Here is a 14,918-nt window from a genome sequence, read left to right as displayed (position 1 = left end):
AATTACCCCACCAGAACAGCTGCAAAAAGCTTAAAATCTGTGGCAGACAGAAAACCACTGCTAAGCACAGCTTTGTGTGCATGTGTGCACACAAACACACAGGGATTGACCTTTCTGCCAAATGAAAGAAGTGGCCAAGCATGAGCGGTTTCTTCCTTGCAAGCTCTGGAGGGTTTTGTGCTGATAGTTTATAACTGACTAGCAAACCCATTCAGAGCCCCAGGTGCCTGCAGCTTCAGAAGGATTCTGCTGGTTCCAAGATCTCTCTCCCTCCCTGGTCCAGGAGCCAGATTTAATCCTTCCATTCAGATCCTGAGAAGTGTGGCTGCCAGCCTTGATGGCAGAGTTGGGTCAGAACAGCCAGATCTGCTATGGGAAGCAATGAGTCAGAGAGAGATGAGCAGGATCTTGTGTTACCCTTGGATAGTCCAGGCTTTTTTAGGTTTGAGAGTGCCTTTGACATTTAGAACTGTAAAATACCTGATCCGTTTTGTTTTTCCAGAATTCTGGTCAACATGGATGATAACATTGTGAAACACTATTCTAATGAAGATACCTTCCAGCTGCAGATTGAAGAGGTTGGAGGATCTTACAAGCTGACTTTGACTGAGATCTAAGATCACAGATCACTGTGGATTTTAAACAAAGGTCTCAAGTGAACATTTTCCCATAATTCAGTATGTTGGGCAAAACACTAATCACCTCCAGAAGAAAGCCAGATGTTTGACTTGTTCTGGGGAGCAGAGCAGTGGTTTTGCTTAATACATTTGTGTTTGTGTTCTTGCTCATGATCTTATTTGCACTTGAAATGGGCAAGCCAAGATTGGCAATTAACTGGAGACCATGTATATATTTTTACTAGTGTATAAACCACTAGTAGCTATGGGAGGGGAAATCTCCTGTAAGGTGGCCTTTTAGACTGGTGATGTCTTATTTATCTTTTTAGTAACCATGTTTGAGCCTGTTATCAGCTAATACCATTTTACTGGACTGTTTTCTGCTAGGGAGAGCTGCAAAACTACTGATTGATATTAGTAGGAGTTGCATGCAGGTTGGAGAAAAGTCTTTAATGTTTACTTGTGACCAGGGCAGACTGTTGAAATCACTTGTGTCATTTGGGGGAATGTAAAACTGCCTTGCTTATGAAGAACTCGCCTTAGTAACTGTGTGAACTCTCATCAGATGAAGCTATATTGTATATAAGTGCAATATATTTTTGAAGGTTTGTAAATGTGTACATATAAGCAATATATAATATATATAAAATATGGTGTTCTGTATATACCGTGAATATATGCAATGAAGCCCATCTAAAAGGATGCCATATACAGAGAAATCGTATTTAACATAAATATTTAACAATGGACAAACCCTTATCATGCACCAAAGGTGAGCACACGTTTGTACATTCATAGAAGGCACAAGAGACCTGCTTTGTTAAACATGGATTTTCCTATGTAGAAGGAAAAAGATACCAGCTCTCTCCTAAATCCTCATGCCCAGGCAGGTGATGGAAGTCCTGGTTTCTGTCATGAACTGCCACCAAGTCCTGAAACAGCTGGGTACTGCTGTCCTGGGAGGTGATTTGGGCCCAGTCTGAGCTGGTTCACAGGAGGAGCTGGGCAGATGCAATTCTCTTGTAGTCTCATGTTTGAGGGTCAGGAAGAAGGTCTCCTCAAGGGTGGGTTTTTTTCTGGAGCAGTGTACTTAAGGCTCAGCTGGATGCTGCCTGCACCAGCAGCTCAGGCTGGATGAACCCATGGGCTAGAGGAGCCAGCTTGCAAGGCCTAGGATGTCAACAACTGGAAATGCACAGGCAAGGCTTTTGAGAGAGGAAGGTGCCAAAATGGCTCAGCAGGCCAAGTGTTAGCAGGGAGTAGGGCCTCCAAGTAGGTTATCCATTCTTGGTGTCTGTACATACCATGGATGTGCTGCTGAGCTGGAGAGACCCAATGGGCACAGCAGGCATCCTGAGCCCCCACTGGGAGTGCCAGACACCCCTAGAGAGTGCTGCCCTGTGTTATTTACTCATTGTGTGTGTGTGTGCTTATGAAGGAAAGGCACTCTTTGGTTAATAGCAAGTGCAAGAGGAGCACTTAAAGGGCAGCACTAAGGCAAAAACCTCGGTTACACAGTGAGCAGATGAACGTGAGTGCCAGGTCAGGCTTTGGTTAGGAATCTGGGTATTGAAAGAGGTTTGTAACATTTTCAGACAGTACAAAGCTGCACATACCTCACCTAGGACATGAAGGTCAACCTAGAAAGACTGGAGAAATAGTCCAGAAAAGTAGCATATGATTTTACTTAATAATTAATGGTTCTACTTAATGGTTAACAAATTGTAACCTACTATTGCTTAGCTCTGTCATGGTGCTGTTTGGAAGAGGAAGGCAAATGCCACGTTGAGTTATCAAGAGGAGCATGACCTGAAGAAATAGGAGATCCCCCCTGCTTTGGCTCTGCTTGGCACTGCTGAGGTCTCCACTGGAGTATGGACCACGTGGTCCTTTGGCCAAGGCTCCTCATGGCTTCTGAGGAGGAAGGCCTGCATGCTCTGGCTGGTGAGGGGTCATGTTCAGATGGGATGATTGATGGGAGCAGCCTCCCGACCCACGGACATGTCCTCCCTATCCATGGCAAGCACAGGGAGTAGTGGTGCAAATCACAGAATTTCAGGCTGGCTGTTGAGGCAGTTTTCTCTAGTGAGAAAGCAGATTGCCCATAGAGGCAGTGGTTTGGCCTCAAAGGTCTTCAGAGCCAGGCTGAGCAAAGGTATCCTTGGACTGTCACAGGTGTAATTGATTCTCCCTTGGTGGTGAGTCCAGGTGAAGTCCCTCCCCACATTCTTTTTTAATGATTTATATAAAATACAGTATTTTGGAATTTGTATTTCGATCAATCCTGAGCTGGTTCATTCCATTCCCCCTTGTATTCCCCTCCTCCTTCCTTTTCCTCTTTTGTTGATGGGCCCCAAAGAGGTTGGTGGTGCTCTGGGCACTGCAAGCTCCCCTCAGCAAACTCACACAGGTGCATCTGTGGCTGTGGGTGTGTGGCCAGAGCGTGTGGGCTCAGGCCAAAGGGGAGAGGCTGATGTACAGCACCATGCTGAAGAGACTTGGCCAACAGCTGCCACCCCTTACAGGAATGCACCTCTGGCACAGTAGCCATGGGAGCTGTGCCCAGCCAGCACCAGCCTCCTGCTCGGGCTGCCCTTCAGCAGCCATGGGAATCCTTCTACTATGGCAAGGGAATTTTTTAAAAAAACCTGATATATAGAATACACATATATATTTACACATTTTTATTGAAAGTGGAAGTTTTACTACAGAAATTTGGTCTAGGGTCAGGGAAGTAGATTTAGAATCTCCATAGAGGTAAGATTGACATGAATGTTATTTCTTTTTACTGCTTAATGAAGTATGTGAACTAAATCTGACGATTGTTTTCCACTATAAGATATTCTGGGACACGGGTCTTATAACAGTAGCAGCAATGTCACGTATGTTTTATGAAACTGATTTTTTTTGGTTTTGCCTGCTGTTTTTTAATTGAAAATGTATTTTAAACCAAGCTATTAAATTTTATATGTTCATTTCTAATGATGAGTCTTCTATATAACAAATGCATCTGCTCTTATCCCTTCAATTTTCCTCTGACATGGAATCTATAAAACCCTGGTGATTGTTTCCTCATTTCTCCTTGCAAAAGAAAATAATCCCAGTGCCAGCCTTGCACCTAAGAAATGGCCAGCTCCATTCTCATTCCCTGCTTTATTCCAGCTGACCTCGTTCAGTTCAGTGTGTGGGGAAGCTGCAGCATTTGCTTCCATAGGAGCTTTTCCTTTGGCAGGAGAACAGAACATCCATGGGTAAGTTCAGGTGTGTAGGGGGACCACTAGTGAAGCTGCTGGCATTGACTTGCCCAAGCTGAAAACAAAATTCACACTAACATGTCCAGGATAATCCTGGCACCATGGTATCTGGAGTGGTGTTCATCTCCTCTTTTTCACTCTTAGAAAATGTCTCGACAAGCTTTTGCTGTAGCTGGCTCCCAGCCCCTGCAGCACTTGCTGTCCTGGAGCAGCTCCTGTGCCAGCATCTTCTCAATCACCAGGCTTGTGTCAACATGCTGGGGCTGGGTGGGGAGCAGCGTGGGTGGCAGAACATTTCTGGGCTAGGAAAAGGCCAGGAAAACTTCTGCTTATTTCCTTATTTATTTGTAGTTCTTGTGCAGGCTATGCTCACAGGGTTTGCCCTAGGTGCAGGAAGATGCTGCGGTGTGCCATGACAGGGGGATGCACCAGTGCTGTGGGGTGCCCTGTGTCATCTCCACTTGGGTCTGTGCTTGCTGGAAGACTGGGCAGGGTTCTGCCTCCATACTACACAGCTGGTGTGTGGCTATCTCACAGCAAACCTCAGCATGATACAGAATCTGCTGCAGTGCTGGCTGACAAACAGCTGCTCCCCCTCCTCCCTGGCCGTGTGGCACCACCATTTTCCTCAGCCTTCACATGGTGTATGTGTATGGATGTCTGTGTCAGCACTCCCTCCTCCTCCTGACACCCCTCAGCCCTTTCTATTCAAGTGAGTTTAGAGGAAGTGAGGGTGAACCTCCAAAGATGCAGCTCTGAGCTCCCAGGGTAGGGAGCCTTGCATGGAACTCAGTGCTTCTTCCTGGGGCATGACTCAGGGCTCTAACAGTGAAAACATTGAGTTAGGCTTTTAAGATCTGACCTCTTTTTTTTGCATGGGGAAGCTGAATTCTGCATCAGCCTCCAGCTTCTTGATGGAACAAAGAGCACATGCAAGAGCATGGAGCTTTGATGCTCCTCAATTTGGTTTGTATTTTAGATCACTGGAGCCATTATTGCAATTGAATTGTTAAATATTAGACAATATTTAGATTGATCTAATGTATGAGTTCTCAGAACTTGTTTAGCTGCTTGTCCTTGGACTATCCTTTTATACCACTGGAAACATTGCATAGTTCACAATGCTGCAGAAGGAATATTTGGCTTTTTCCCCCCCTTGGCTAGTGTCAGTAGCTGCTGTGGTTGGGGTGGTTGTGGGGTTTTTGGCACATCACACAGGTTCCTATTCCCACAGGGCAGTGCTGCCCTGCCCCATCCATCTGTGTGCCTGTGCATGCAGCTCTGGGTGGCTGGTGTGCCCTCTGGCTCAAGCGGGATTTATTTTGTCATGCCTCCAGCACGGCCACCCTGCAGGCTGCAGATGCATGTGCCAATGGCAGCTGGTGACCAGTGTCAGCAGCACTGAATTGGTGTGTCCCTGCTGCAGAACTGGTCACCTTGGGTGGCATCCTGAGCCTAGAGCTGGCCTGCAGGTCACTCACCACTACTGCAGGCAGAGGAAAGCCTGGCAGCAGCTCTGATGAGTGGGAACACAGTGTTTGGGTGTCTTGGGGATTTAACACCTGGAGGAGAGAGAGCCCTGGGCTCAGGGATTACAGCAGTGAGGGATGGTGGAGCATGCTGGTGGCTGCTGCCACCTGAAAAAGACAGTGAAAAAGTTTTTCCCACTGAAAAAGAGAGGAATAAGACTGAAATTTGGAGAGGGTGAAGTGACATGGGGAAAAGTGAATGGAGTCCTGTGGTTGCTCAGCACCAGGGAAATTCCTCAGTATCCAGCAGGAGAGGAGAGCTAGATGGAGCCCCAGCCAGGCAGTGCTGGCCCTGCCAGCCTCTTCAATCTGCTCTTCCAACTTCTGAGCCTGGTGTGGGTTGAGCAGGGCACTGTCCTGCTGCCACTGCCCAGGAGTTTGGATTGAGCCAACCTGCCTGCTCCAGCCGTCAGAACGTGCCCAGACAGAGCCCAGTCCTGGCCTGGAGAGACAGGCCTGGAGCAGCTGCTGTCTGCAGGGACCCTGGGAGCAATGCTGAGCCCTGCTCAGGGGGTGACAGGTGTCTGGGAGAAGGGCACAGGAGCACAGGGATCGGCACTGGCTCTGCCAGGCAGTGATGCCAGTGGCATAGGGAGGGGCTGTTGCCAGTGCTTGGTTTGATGGTGCTTCTAATCTTATCATGATAAGTCTTGCTTGATTTTTTTTCCTAAATAATTACATGATTTTTATTTCCTAAATAAAAAACATGAGCTATTAAGTAAATAAAGGAAAAGTGATCACACGGTGGTCAGCTTTGCAGGTCGTGTTCCCAGAGCTTCTCACTTTAAATGCTTTGAGCCTGTCAGCCAGTGCTGACCAAGTATTTTTGGGGAGCAGCAGTGCTGGGTTCCCCATCTTGTGGATATCCTAAAGGGCCCTAAACCAGCCCCTGCCCTCCCACTTGCCTCTGCTTTGTGTGCTTAAAAAAGAGCCCAGGCTGCAGGCAAAGAGGCTGGTCAAGACTTGCTGTCTACAAAGCCTCAGGTCAGGGTAATGCCTGAGACAAAAGGAGACAGTTATAAAATCAGAGATGGCAAGCTAAAAACCAATCCATTGCTGCCTGAATCACCCCTTGCTGTGCTACATGGCTGTTCCCAAATGAGCTGGCACCTCATGGCAGCCCTCTCCAGAGCTTTGCTTGCGAGTGACCCCCAGCCCAGCCTTGGGGGCCAGCTGAGCTCTGCCTGTGGCGCAGCTGCAATGCCTTGGGCTGCCCAGCCTCAGCAGGGGTGAGGGTTTTGGTGAGAGAAAGGCCCAAATCCACCTCCTCTCTTTGGAGGCACAGCTTGTCCCTGCTCCTCTGTACATGCTGCAGGGCAAGAGACCACAATGCTGCTCTATTAATGGCCAGCAGCACCCCCAGACCCCATTCTGACTTCCACTGTTTTTTTCAAAGGAAAATTTTGAGCCCTCCACCAGGACTGAAAAGAAAATTTGAAAGATACATCAAGAGAAAAAAATTAAGATTATGATTTTGACTCTAAATCACTCTCCTTCATGCTTTTTTTTTTCTTTAGGTCCATCTTTCAGCTCCTAAGTGTTGGGGGTTAATGATGCTCTTCAACACCATCAAATTGCGCAATATTTAATTTCTTGGAGGAATTTCCCCCCATCACCCTGCTTTGAAAACCCTTTCTCTCTGCTCCTCAAGGTTTTTTCTCATGCTGCATTACATCTACCCATTACCCTGCTGTTATTTTGCTCTGAAGGTACATCTTGAGGCTTTTATGAACCATATTTGAGCTCCCTGACGACGGCACTCGGGCAGATGTAATCCAGCGTGACAGAGCGTGTGAATGCCATAAAGTGCAGGGGGAAATGTGGCCAGCAGGGACCTGGCTGGCTGCAGCAGCAGTGGGATTTCATGCCCTGATGAAGGGAGGAGGAGGAGGACTTGACCTGAGCTGGGGCAAAATATAAGCTGCCAGCCAGGCAAATAAATCTGTGTTTGGCACTGAGTGGGAGCCTAAACAGTCAGGCTGAGGTATTCAGGCAGGGAATTCACAGCTCAGCTTGTTTGGGTCAGTCACTCAGGAGAAAAGGAGGGGTGGTACTTGTGGAGCACAAGGAGCTGCAGCCAGGGCTCAGCTTGACTGTGAGGTGGAAGTTACTGGGTGTGTAGGGAAGGTTTTGGGGTAAAAGCAATGTTTCTCTCCAGTGCAGGGCCTTTCCCATCCAGCAGAATTGTGACTGTGAATGCTCAGCTGCAGACTGCTCTTCCCAGGTCACTGCATGGTTGGGGTGGAAAGGGATGTCTGGGGGCACCTGGTCTTCCTCCTGTGCTCAACCACCCCCAGTCAGCTGCCCAGCACCCTGTCCAGAGGGCTTTTCAATATCCCTAGGGACAGAGACTCCACAGATTTCTGGGCAACCCATTCCTGGGTCACCCTCTTAGTGAAATATTTCCTGACGTTCTGAAACTCCTCCTGTGTTTGGGATTGTGCCTTTTGTCTTGTGCTGGCTCTCCTGGAGGAAATAATAGCAAGAGATCAGAGATGAAGTGGTGATTTGGGACTGCTTCAGGTGAGCTGCAGCCATGGGGAAGAGAAGTGCAGCAGCCCAGAGTGGGGTGTGCAGCTGGGGGCATCCCTGGACAACATCCACCCCTTGGAAAAGCCCTGCAAGACATGGTGCCTGCTCAGTTCTCTGCTCTGCTGGCACTGTGGAAGGATGCCCAAGGGGAAAGAAACTGAGTGCAAACAGTGTTGCCTGAACTCAGGAAGGGAAAATAGCACAGCTATGCACAGAAGAGCTGTAGCACAGAATTGGAACCTGAGTTTATTTCACATTAGTCATCTTGTTGTGCCTCCTAACATCCTGAAGCAGTGCAGCAGTGAAGGGGAAGTGCACACCCAAGGCTGATGTAAGGATTTACCCATGCTGGGAAAAAAATAGGGACTCCTTGTCCTTTTTAAGTAAATAGTGTAAAACTAAGTGGGAAAGTGCTTTTGAAGGGAGGTATTAGGATCTCCACTGCACAAGGAGAGTTGCAGTGAGTAAGTCCAGGCAAGCACTAGTTATGAGAAAAAGCATCAAGCTGGCTGGATACTTGATCCAAACAACAGGCAGGGTCTGTTCTGCAGCTGAGAGAGTGAATGGAGCTGACAGAGTCATGTATGACTAGCAATGCTGCCAAGGAAGTATCACAACAACAGGAATTGCAGTTTTCCAGTTCCTCAGCTGGGGCAGGGATGGGATGTGGCCATTGCTGGGGTGAGAAACCTCCCTTCAGACATTAGAACAGGGATTTAAACTATTAAACAATTCAATTGCCACTGACCTTTCTCCCCAAAACAGCTTGGAAGGTGGCTTTTTAATTTATTTGACAATTAATGGAAAATGTATTTTTCAGCAGTAAAATCCTATACTTGACTGTGTCCCTCAATATATAGTTACTTCAGCATTTTATGCAGGAGGTTGCTCAGGGTATAAAATCATTGATAGCATAGTTTGAGTGCAAGCACTGAGGGGGAAATTACCCTTACAAGCAATCTCCTCAGCTCATACCCTCCCTTGCTTTGGCTGTCATTTACCAGGGACGTGTCCTTGTCCCTGGATTTGGTGTCTGTCCTGCCAGCTGCAGCTTTTTCCTGGCCCCCCAGCATTTGGCATTGTGACACCCAATGCCAGCTGCAGCTTTTTCCTGGCCCCCCAGCATTTGGCATTGTGACACCCAATGAGGCCAACGTGGCACTGGAGAGGGAAACAGAAACACAGCACCCATGAGGGAGCAGGGGCTGGCTCAGCTGGAGGTGTCTGTGAGAGCTCAGCTGTTCTGCCCACTGGGAGTGTCTGGGGGGCAAAGGAAGGTGTCAGTGAGCAGGATGCAGACCCTGCAGCCAGGAGCAGAGATGGGAATGGGCACAGCACAGCCCAAGGAAACTGCAAGAAGGTGATGGTGTAGCCAGAGTGGGTGGTGAGGAGCCTATAAATAAACCTGCTGATGGGTTAGTAACCACATCCCCACCACCACCCAGAGCCCTCCCTGGCCTTGGCACCATTCTGTACTTGGTGCTGCACAACACTGGGTGCCCATGGACAGCATCCCAGGGGAGAGGCCAGTGCTGGTACTGGGGAGCATTGCCAATGCCAGGACACTGCTGCCCCTGTGGTACCAATCCCCCCCTAGGAACAACGTCCAGTGGTCCAGAAGTCAGTCTCTGGTCACACAGGATGTCCTCCAGCACCTGAGGGCTGCTTGAAAACACTGCAGGGCTGTTAAGACGACTCAGGATGAAACACATGTTTTTGCATATAGGCTTGATGCCTGCCCCCAGCAAGTCCTGAGATGACCAAAAGAGGGGAACATCCATCAGCACTGCTAATGCTTTAATATACTGTGTGTCAGAAAATATGTGTAGGCTTAGCTAACAGTAATGCTGAGGTCAAGGGAACAGTGAAAACAATGAAGACGTCCTCTTAAGCAATAAGAACAAACAAATAAATAAATAATTTAAAATATAAAATTTAAATTTTAATTTTTGCTGGTTTTTGAATCCATCTCCTGGTGGCTCTAAAATAAGATCAAGGCACAAATAGCAGCAGCAGTAGAAAACCCAGATGGTGTACTCAAGCAAGCAGATGGTGCACTAGTATGTCACACTTATCGCTGTCACTTACTTTTTTATTTCTATTACCGTGGACCTGTGGACAGTCCACACCTGTAATCAGTATTTGTGGATTGGATTCTTTTAGTTCAGTAAACACTATGTTTCACATACTCATAACAAATCTGTTTGAGAGGTGATTTCTCCCTGCAGTACTGCCAGGGCTCACAAAGTCTTTGATGCAGTTAATATTTTTTTTGTGAAGAAACATATTTTTGGGAGTGAAGAAGGAAAAAAAAAAGGCAGCGTGTGTTTACTCTATCGGCACACTGGGTCTAAAATAGAGCAGGAAACAGTTTTTGTGGCTCTTCTCTTAAAGCCTTTCCTTTTGTTGTAACCTGGCTATGTTTCCTTACGCTGTGCTGGCTGTGTCCCCACTGCTTGGATGCTTACCCATGCACCAGAAGCTCAATCTGCTTCTGAAAGCGAACACCAAAGATGCAGGCGAGGAAGAATTTGACTTTTGACTCAGAGCTGCTGGGGCCAGCCCGTGAGGGCCGTGGTTTTGTCCTGGCTTTGGGCGCAGGCTGCTGTCTGTCCCGGGCTGTCCCTGCTGGCGGACACGTAGGCGGACGGCGGCGTTCGCTGCGCCATGCGATACCCGGCACAAACGAGATGTCCCCTCGGGCAGCTGGCCACACGCAGCGGGACAGAGCGGGGGACAGCACGTCTGCCCTGCCCTTGCCTCTTGCGAGTCCCTGCCCCGCGCTGCCCTCGGCTCCGCCGGGAGCGTGTCCCTGTCCCCGCAGCGTGTCCCTGACCCCGCAGCGTGTCCCTGTCCCTGCAGCGTGTCCCTGTCCCCGCAGCGTGTCCCTGTCCCTGTCCCCGCAGCGTGTCCCTGTCCCCGCAGCGTGTCCCTGTCCCTGACCCCGCAGTGTGTCCCTGTCCCTGTCCCTGCAGTGTGTCCCTGTCCCTGTCCCCGCAGCGTGTCCCTGTCCCCGCAGCGTGTCCCTGACCCTGCAGCGTGTCCCTGTCCCTGCAGTGTGTCCCTGTCCCTGTTCCCACAGTGTGTCCCTGTCCCCGCAGCGTGTCCCTGTCCCCGCAGCCCGAGCCTGGCGGGACCCGCTGGCTCCACAGCAAAGAGGCAACTCCCCAAAACGTCCCTCACACACACTCGGTGTCAGCCGGACCAGGCTTTGTAAAAGCCCGTGGATTTATCATCACTTTCACATTCTGAAATTATTCTACCAAGAAATATTTCTTGTCTGCCTGCTTTCTTTTATTCTCTTTTTCTTCCCATCTCTATTCTTCATAGTTACCCCTTTTATCCCTTTCCCCCACTATTTCTCAGAGATACCTTGTATATAGCTCTGACTATAAATACCTTTTGTATCTCTGCTGTTCCCCTGGGTGAATCCCTCTGGTCCTTGTCCTGCTCCTGCCCTTGGCCAGGGGCTGCTGCAGTTTCCATCAGCTGGTGACAGACACCACCTGGCAGAGCTCCCCTCTGGTGGGGCATTTCTCCTCTGCCTGCTGCTGCCTGCCCAGCAAGTGTGGTTTGGGACAATCTGGGGCTGTGGCAGCTCTGACTGCTCTGTCCTTCACAACAGAGCAGGGAGAGGTGACCGAGATGCATCCTCACACGTCTCACTACATGCATCCTATCACAGTCTTTCACTTCCTCCCATGTATCTTCTCATGGCCCCTGCACGGGAGCTCTGATTGTAGTTATCTATATTTATTTAGACAGATATCTATATTTATTTAGCCATTTGCTAGGCTCTGTGTGTTTGCTACAGTAGCCTGCTGCTGTATGCAGTCAGCTCAGATGCTGCTGCCAAAATGCAGTAACTGTAGAGCTGCACCCCAGACAACTGCTTTGGTCTATTTTTAACTACTGGTAAATATTAGGAAAACTGTCTGAGCCCATAATATTCTCCATTCAGTCTCTTTTGAATGGTTTATGGCATAATTAGCTACAAAAAGGGAATGGGGGAGAGCTGCCTGCATGACCTTTTGTTGTTCTCCATCTCCAGTATTAATTATTTTCCCTGCTACTCACACAGGATGTTTGATTCTTTCTTGTCATCCCAGCCAAAAGGATAAGATAACCAGAGCAGAGCCTTCTCAACCCTGCACTGCAGCCACTTACATCTGCTCCTTCCTACCTTGGAACAAAGGCATTGTGTATCTCCAACAAAGACAGCTTTTCTCTGAAGTGTTTGCCAGGGATCTGAGTTAAACAGCCCTTTATGAAACCACACAGTCCTCGGAGAGCCCCATCCAGAGAATACCACAGCAGCAGCAGCAGCAGCGCTGCAGGGAGGGGGGCTGGTGCAGGATGGCCCTGCTGGGAGGGACACCACCTTGCCACAGCCAGGCAGGGACTGTCACCTTGCCACAGCCAGGCATCCTGCAGTCACTGACGTGGGGAGGCTGCTCTGAGCTCTTTGGAATGGAGTTCTGAGCATACCTGGGCTTTGTTCCAGGTTACTACCTGCAAGGAGGGAAACTGCAGCCAGCATGGATCATCCCAAGGATCTCACTTGTGTGTTGCTCAGGAAGCTGTGCTGCTGGGTGAAACCCACGGGGAAATCAGTGGGTGTAGGCACAAGTATAAAGAAGCAGGATAATGTTAACTGCTTTATTATTCACCTTGATGCAGCCTTGGGAAAGGAAAGAAAGCAGGGAGAAGTAGGAGTCATGAGAGAGGGAGAAGCTCTAAAGCTGCCAGGGCTGGGGACTCAGGCTCTGTGGGGTTCAGACTCCTGATATTTGACATGAGGATGAAGGTGCTCCTTCCTCATCTAACACTGCCTCAGCTGGCAGCAGCAGAGAAAGGCAAACTAGATGACTTTGGTAAGAGTTCCACAGATTTATTTAAAAAACTTGAGTTGCCATTTTTAGCTCAGCAAGGAGAACATAATCAAGCACATTTTCCCTGTAGCACAAGTTGGAGCACAGACCTGTAACATCACTTCTTTCAACTGGTCTTGCATCCACGAGCTGTAGCGAGGACTCCTGGGGAACCTGGAACAGGTAGGCAGAGTCTGTGGTGTGTGACATGGGAAACACCCTGTTGGGAGTCAGGAGAAATGATTCCAACTCTGCTTTCCTGTGACTGCTTCTTCCCTGGTGAGGTGCTGTGCTGCCTTCAGATGCTCTGACTCAATTAAAAGTCTCTGCTGGCAATGACTAAGGCTGTGCGAGTGAGTGCTTAGAGCAGGAGCTGCATGTGTTACAACAAGCAGCAAGGAGAAAAACACAAGCCATTCCCAACAACAGCAGAACTGGAAAACATGCAAAATAGAACAGTATTTTCCTAATTTTACAATTCCCTAAAGGTTATTCTTGAAAAGGATCCATGCAATTGAGAGGCACTAACCCCGTGTCCCCACTGTGCCACCTCAACTGTGCTTTTTAGTCACCAACAGCATTTTCAAACTTTTTCCATTCTCTGTCACACAACCGATTCCCTCCTGTGAGTGAACAAAACTCTCCAATGTTAGAACTTGATTTGCAGTTTGAATTATCAGCATTTTCCTTCCCATCCCACAGCAGAGGCCAGGGCTCCAGCACAGCAAGTCTCATGCAAATACAGAGAGAAAGCTGCTGGAAACCCATGCACAGAGAGCTGGCCAGGGAGATCCCTTTCACTTCTTATTTGGTGAGCTGGGATGGGCCAGTGCTGGGAAAACTGAAATGTGCAGCAATGGAGAGCAGGGATGAGCACAGTGCAGTGAAGCTTTAGAAACTGCATGGACGGCAGGGAAGGACGGGGATTTGGAGCAGCTGTAATGGAACAAATAAACCCCAGTGGCAAAATGAAGCTGACAGCAGAAGGTGCCCAGAGGTTCAAGATGATTCTCTGTGTGGACACTTGAGGATGTAACATCTTGAGAAACCAGGGAAGGAACAAATAGAGATAATACAGCAGGATAAAATGCTTTTTGCTGTCCTCATTCTGTGTCAAGGAGGCATAAGGGAAGGGGCAGGGTGGGCTGGGATAGTGCTGGCGAAGCCAGCCTGTAGGACCCACATCTGTCCTGTCCCTGAGATGAGACACAGGTCTGACCCTCCCTGGGGACCCAGGTCTGACCCTCCATAGGGACCCAGGTCTGATCCCCCCTGGGGACCCGGGTCTTTCCTGTCCCATGGCAGGCTATGAGATGCAGAGCTGCCCCAGCTGTGCTCCGTGCCACCACTGCCAGCACTTGGTGCTGCTCAGTACAACCACAAATCCTGTTGGGAATCACAGGGCCAACACACTTCAGCTGCCACTGGAAAATGAAAACAAGGGCTGGGGACAGGAAAAACTGAAGAACACACATTTTTTAATAGAATATATGTTGTGACTTGAAGGCTTTTAAGAGCTACATCCTGGGCTGGCCCGGGGGAGGCCTTCGAGGGATCCACCTTGGGATTCACCAACGGATCCAATGATCCATAACACTGACCCTTCACAGATTTTGGGAGGGAGTTTAGGGCTATTTGTGATCCCAAATCTTTCATCCGGCAAAGTAATGCCGTGGCCGGGCAGGCACCCGACCCCTTCCCTGTCGTACGTGGCAGGCAGGACCTCGACGGCAAAACTGGCAGCGGGTGGCGGGAAGCTGCGGGAGCAGGGCCGCTGTTCCCAGACGGGGAAGCTGCGGGAGCAGGGGCGCTGTTGCCAGACGGGGAAGCTGGCGGTGGTTGGCGGGAAGCCGGCGGTGGTTGGCGGGAACCCGCGGCACCGGCGGTGCTCCCGCGCACGCACGCGGGCGGCGGTTGGCGGGAGCGCTCGTGCCGCGCCGCACGCACCGCTGGAGGGGCGGGGCCCAGCGGCGGCTCCGCCCCCCGCGCGCGGGCATTCCCGGCCGCCGCCCGCCCCCGACCTTTCCCCCAGTTTCCAGCGCGCGCTCCCCCGCCCCTGCCGGCCCCGCCTCCGCCCCGCCTTCCCGCCGGCCGAGCCCACGCGCCGCCCTTCCC

At 49.8% G+C, this 14,918-nt stretch overlaps 1 protein-coding gene across 1 annotated transcript in view; it reads left to right on the top strand.

The window, feature by feature from the left end:
- Positions 1–3,599, top strand: part of GRHL1 (grainyhead like transcription factor 1) — a 41,301-nt gene extending 37,702 nt beyond the window's left edge. Inside the window, exon 16 of the mRNA XM_071440979.1 lies at positions 503–3,599. Within this exon, the coding sequence (XP_071297080.1) occupies positions 503–617 (115 nt within the window). The 3' untranslated portion in view covers positions 618–3,599. The remainder of the gene's footprint in view (positions 1–502) is intronic.
- The last annotated feature ends 11,319 nt before the right edge of the window (positions 3,600–14,918 follow it).

The sequence above is a fragment of the Agelaius tricolor genome, unplaced genomic scaffold, assembly GCF_023055355.1.
Source record: "Agelaius tricolor isolate 1412-34295 unplaced genomic scaffold, bAgeTri1.0.p SCAF_1, whole genome shotgun sequence".
Taxonomy (NCBI): Eukaryota; Metazoa; Chordata; class Aves; order Passeriformes; family Icteridae; genus Agelaius; species Agelaius tricolor.
This window is presented reverse-complemented; position numbering and strand designations above follow the sequence as displayed.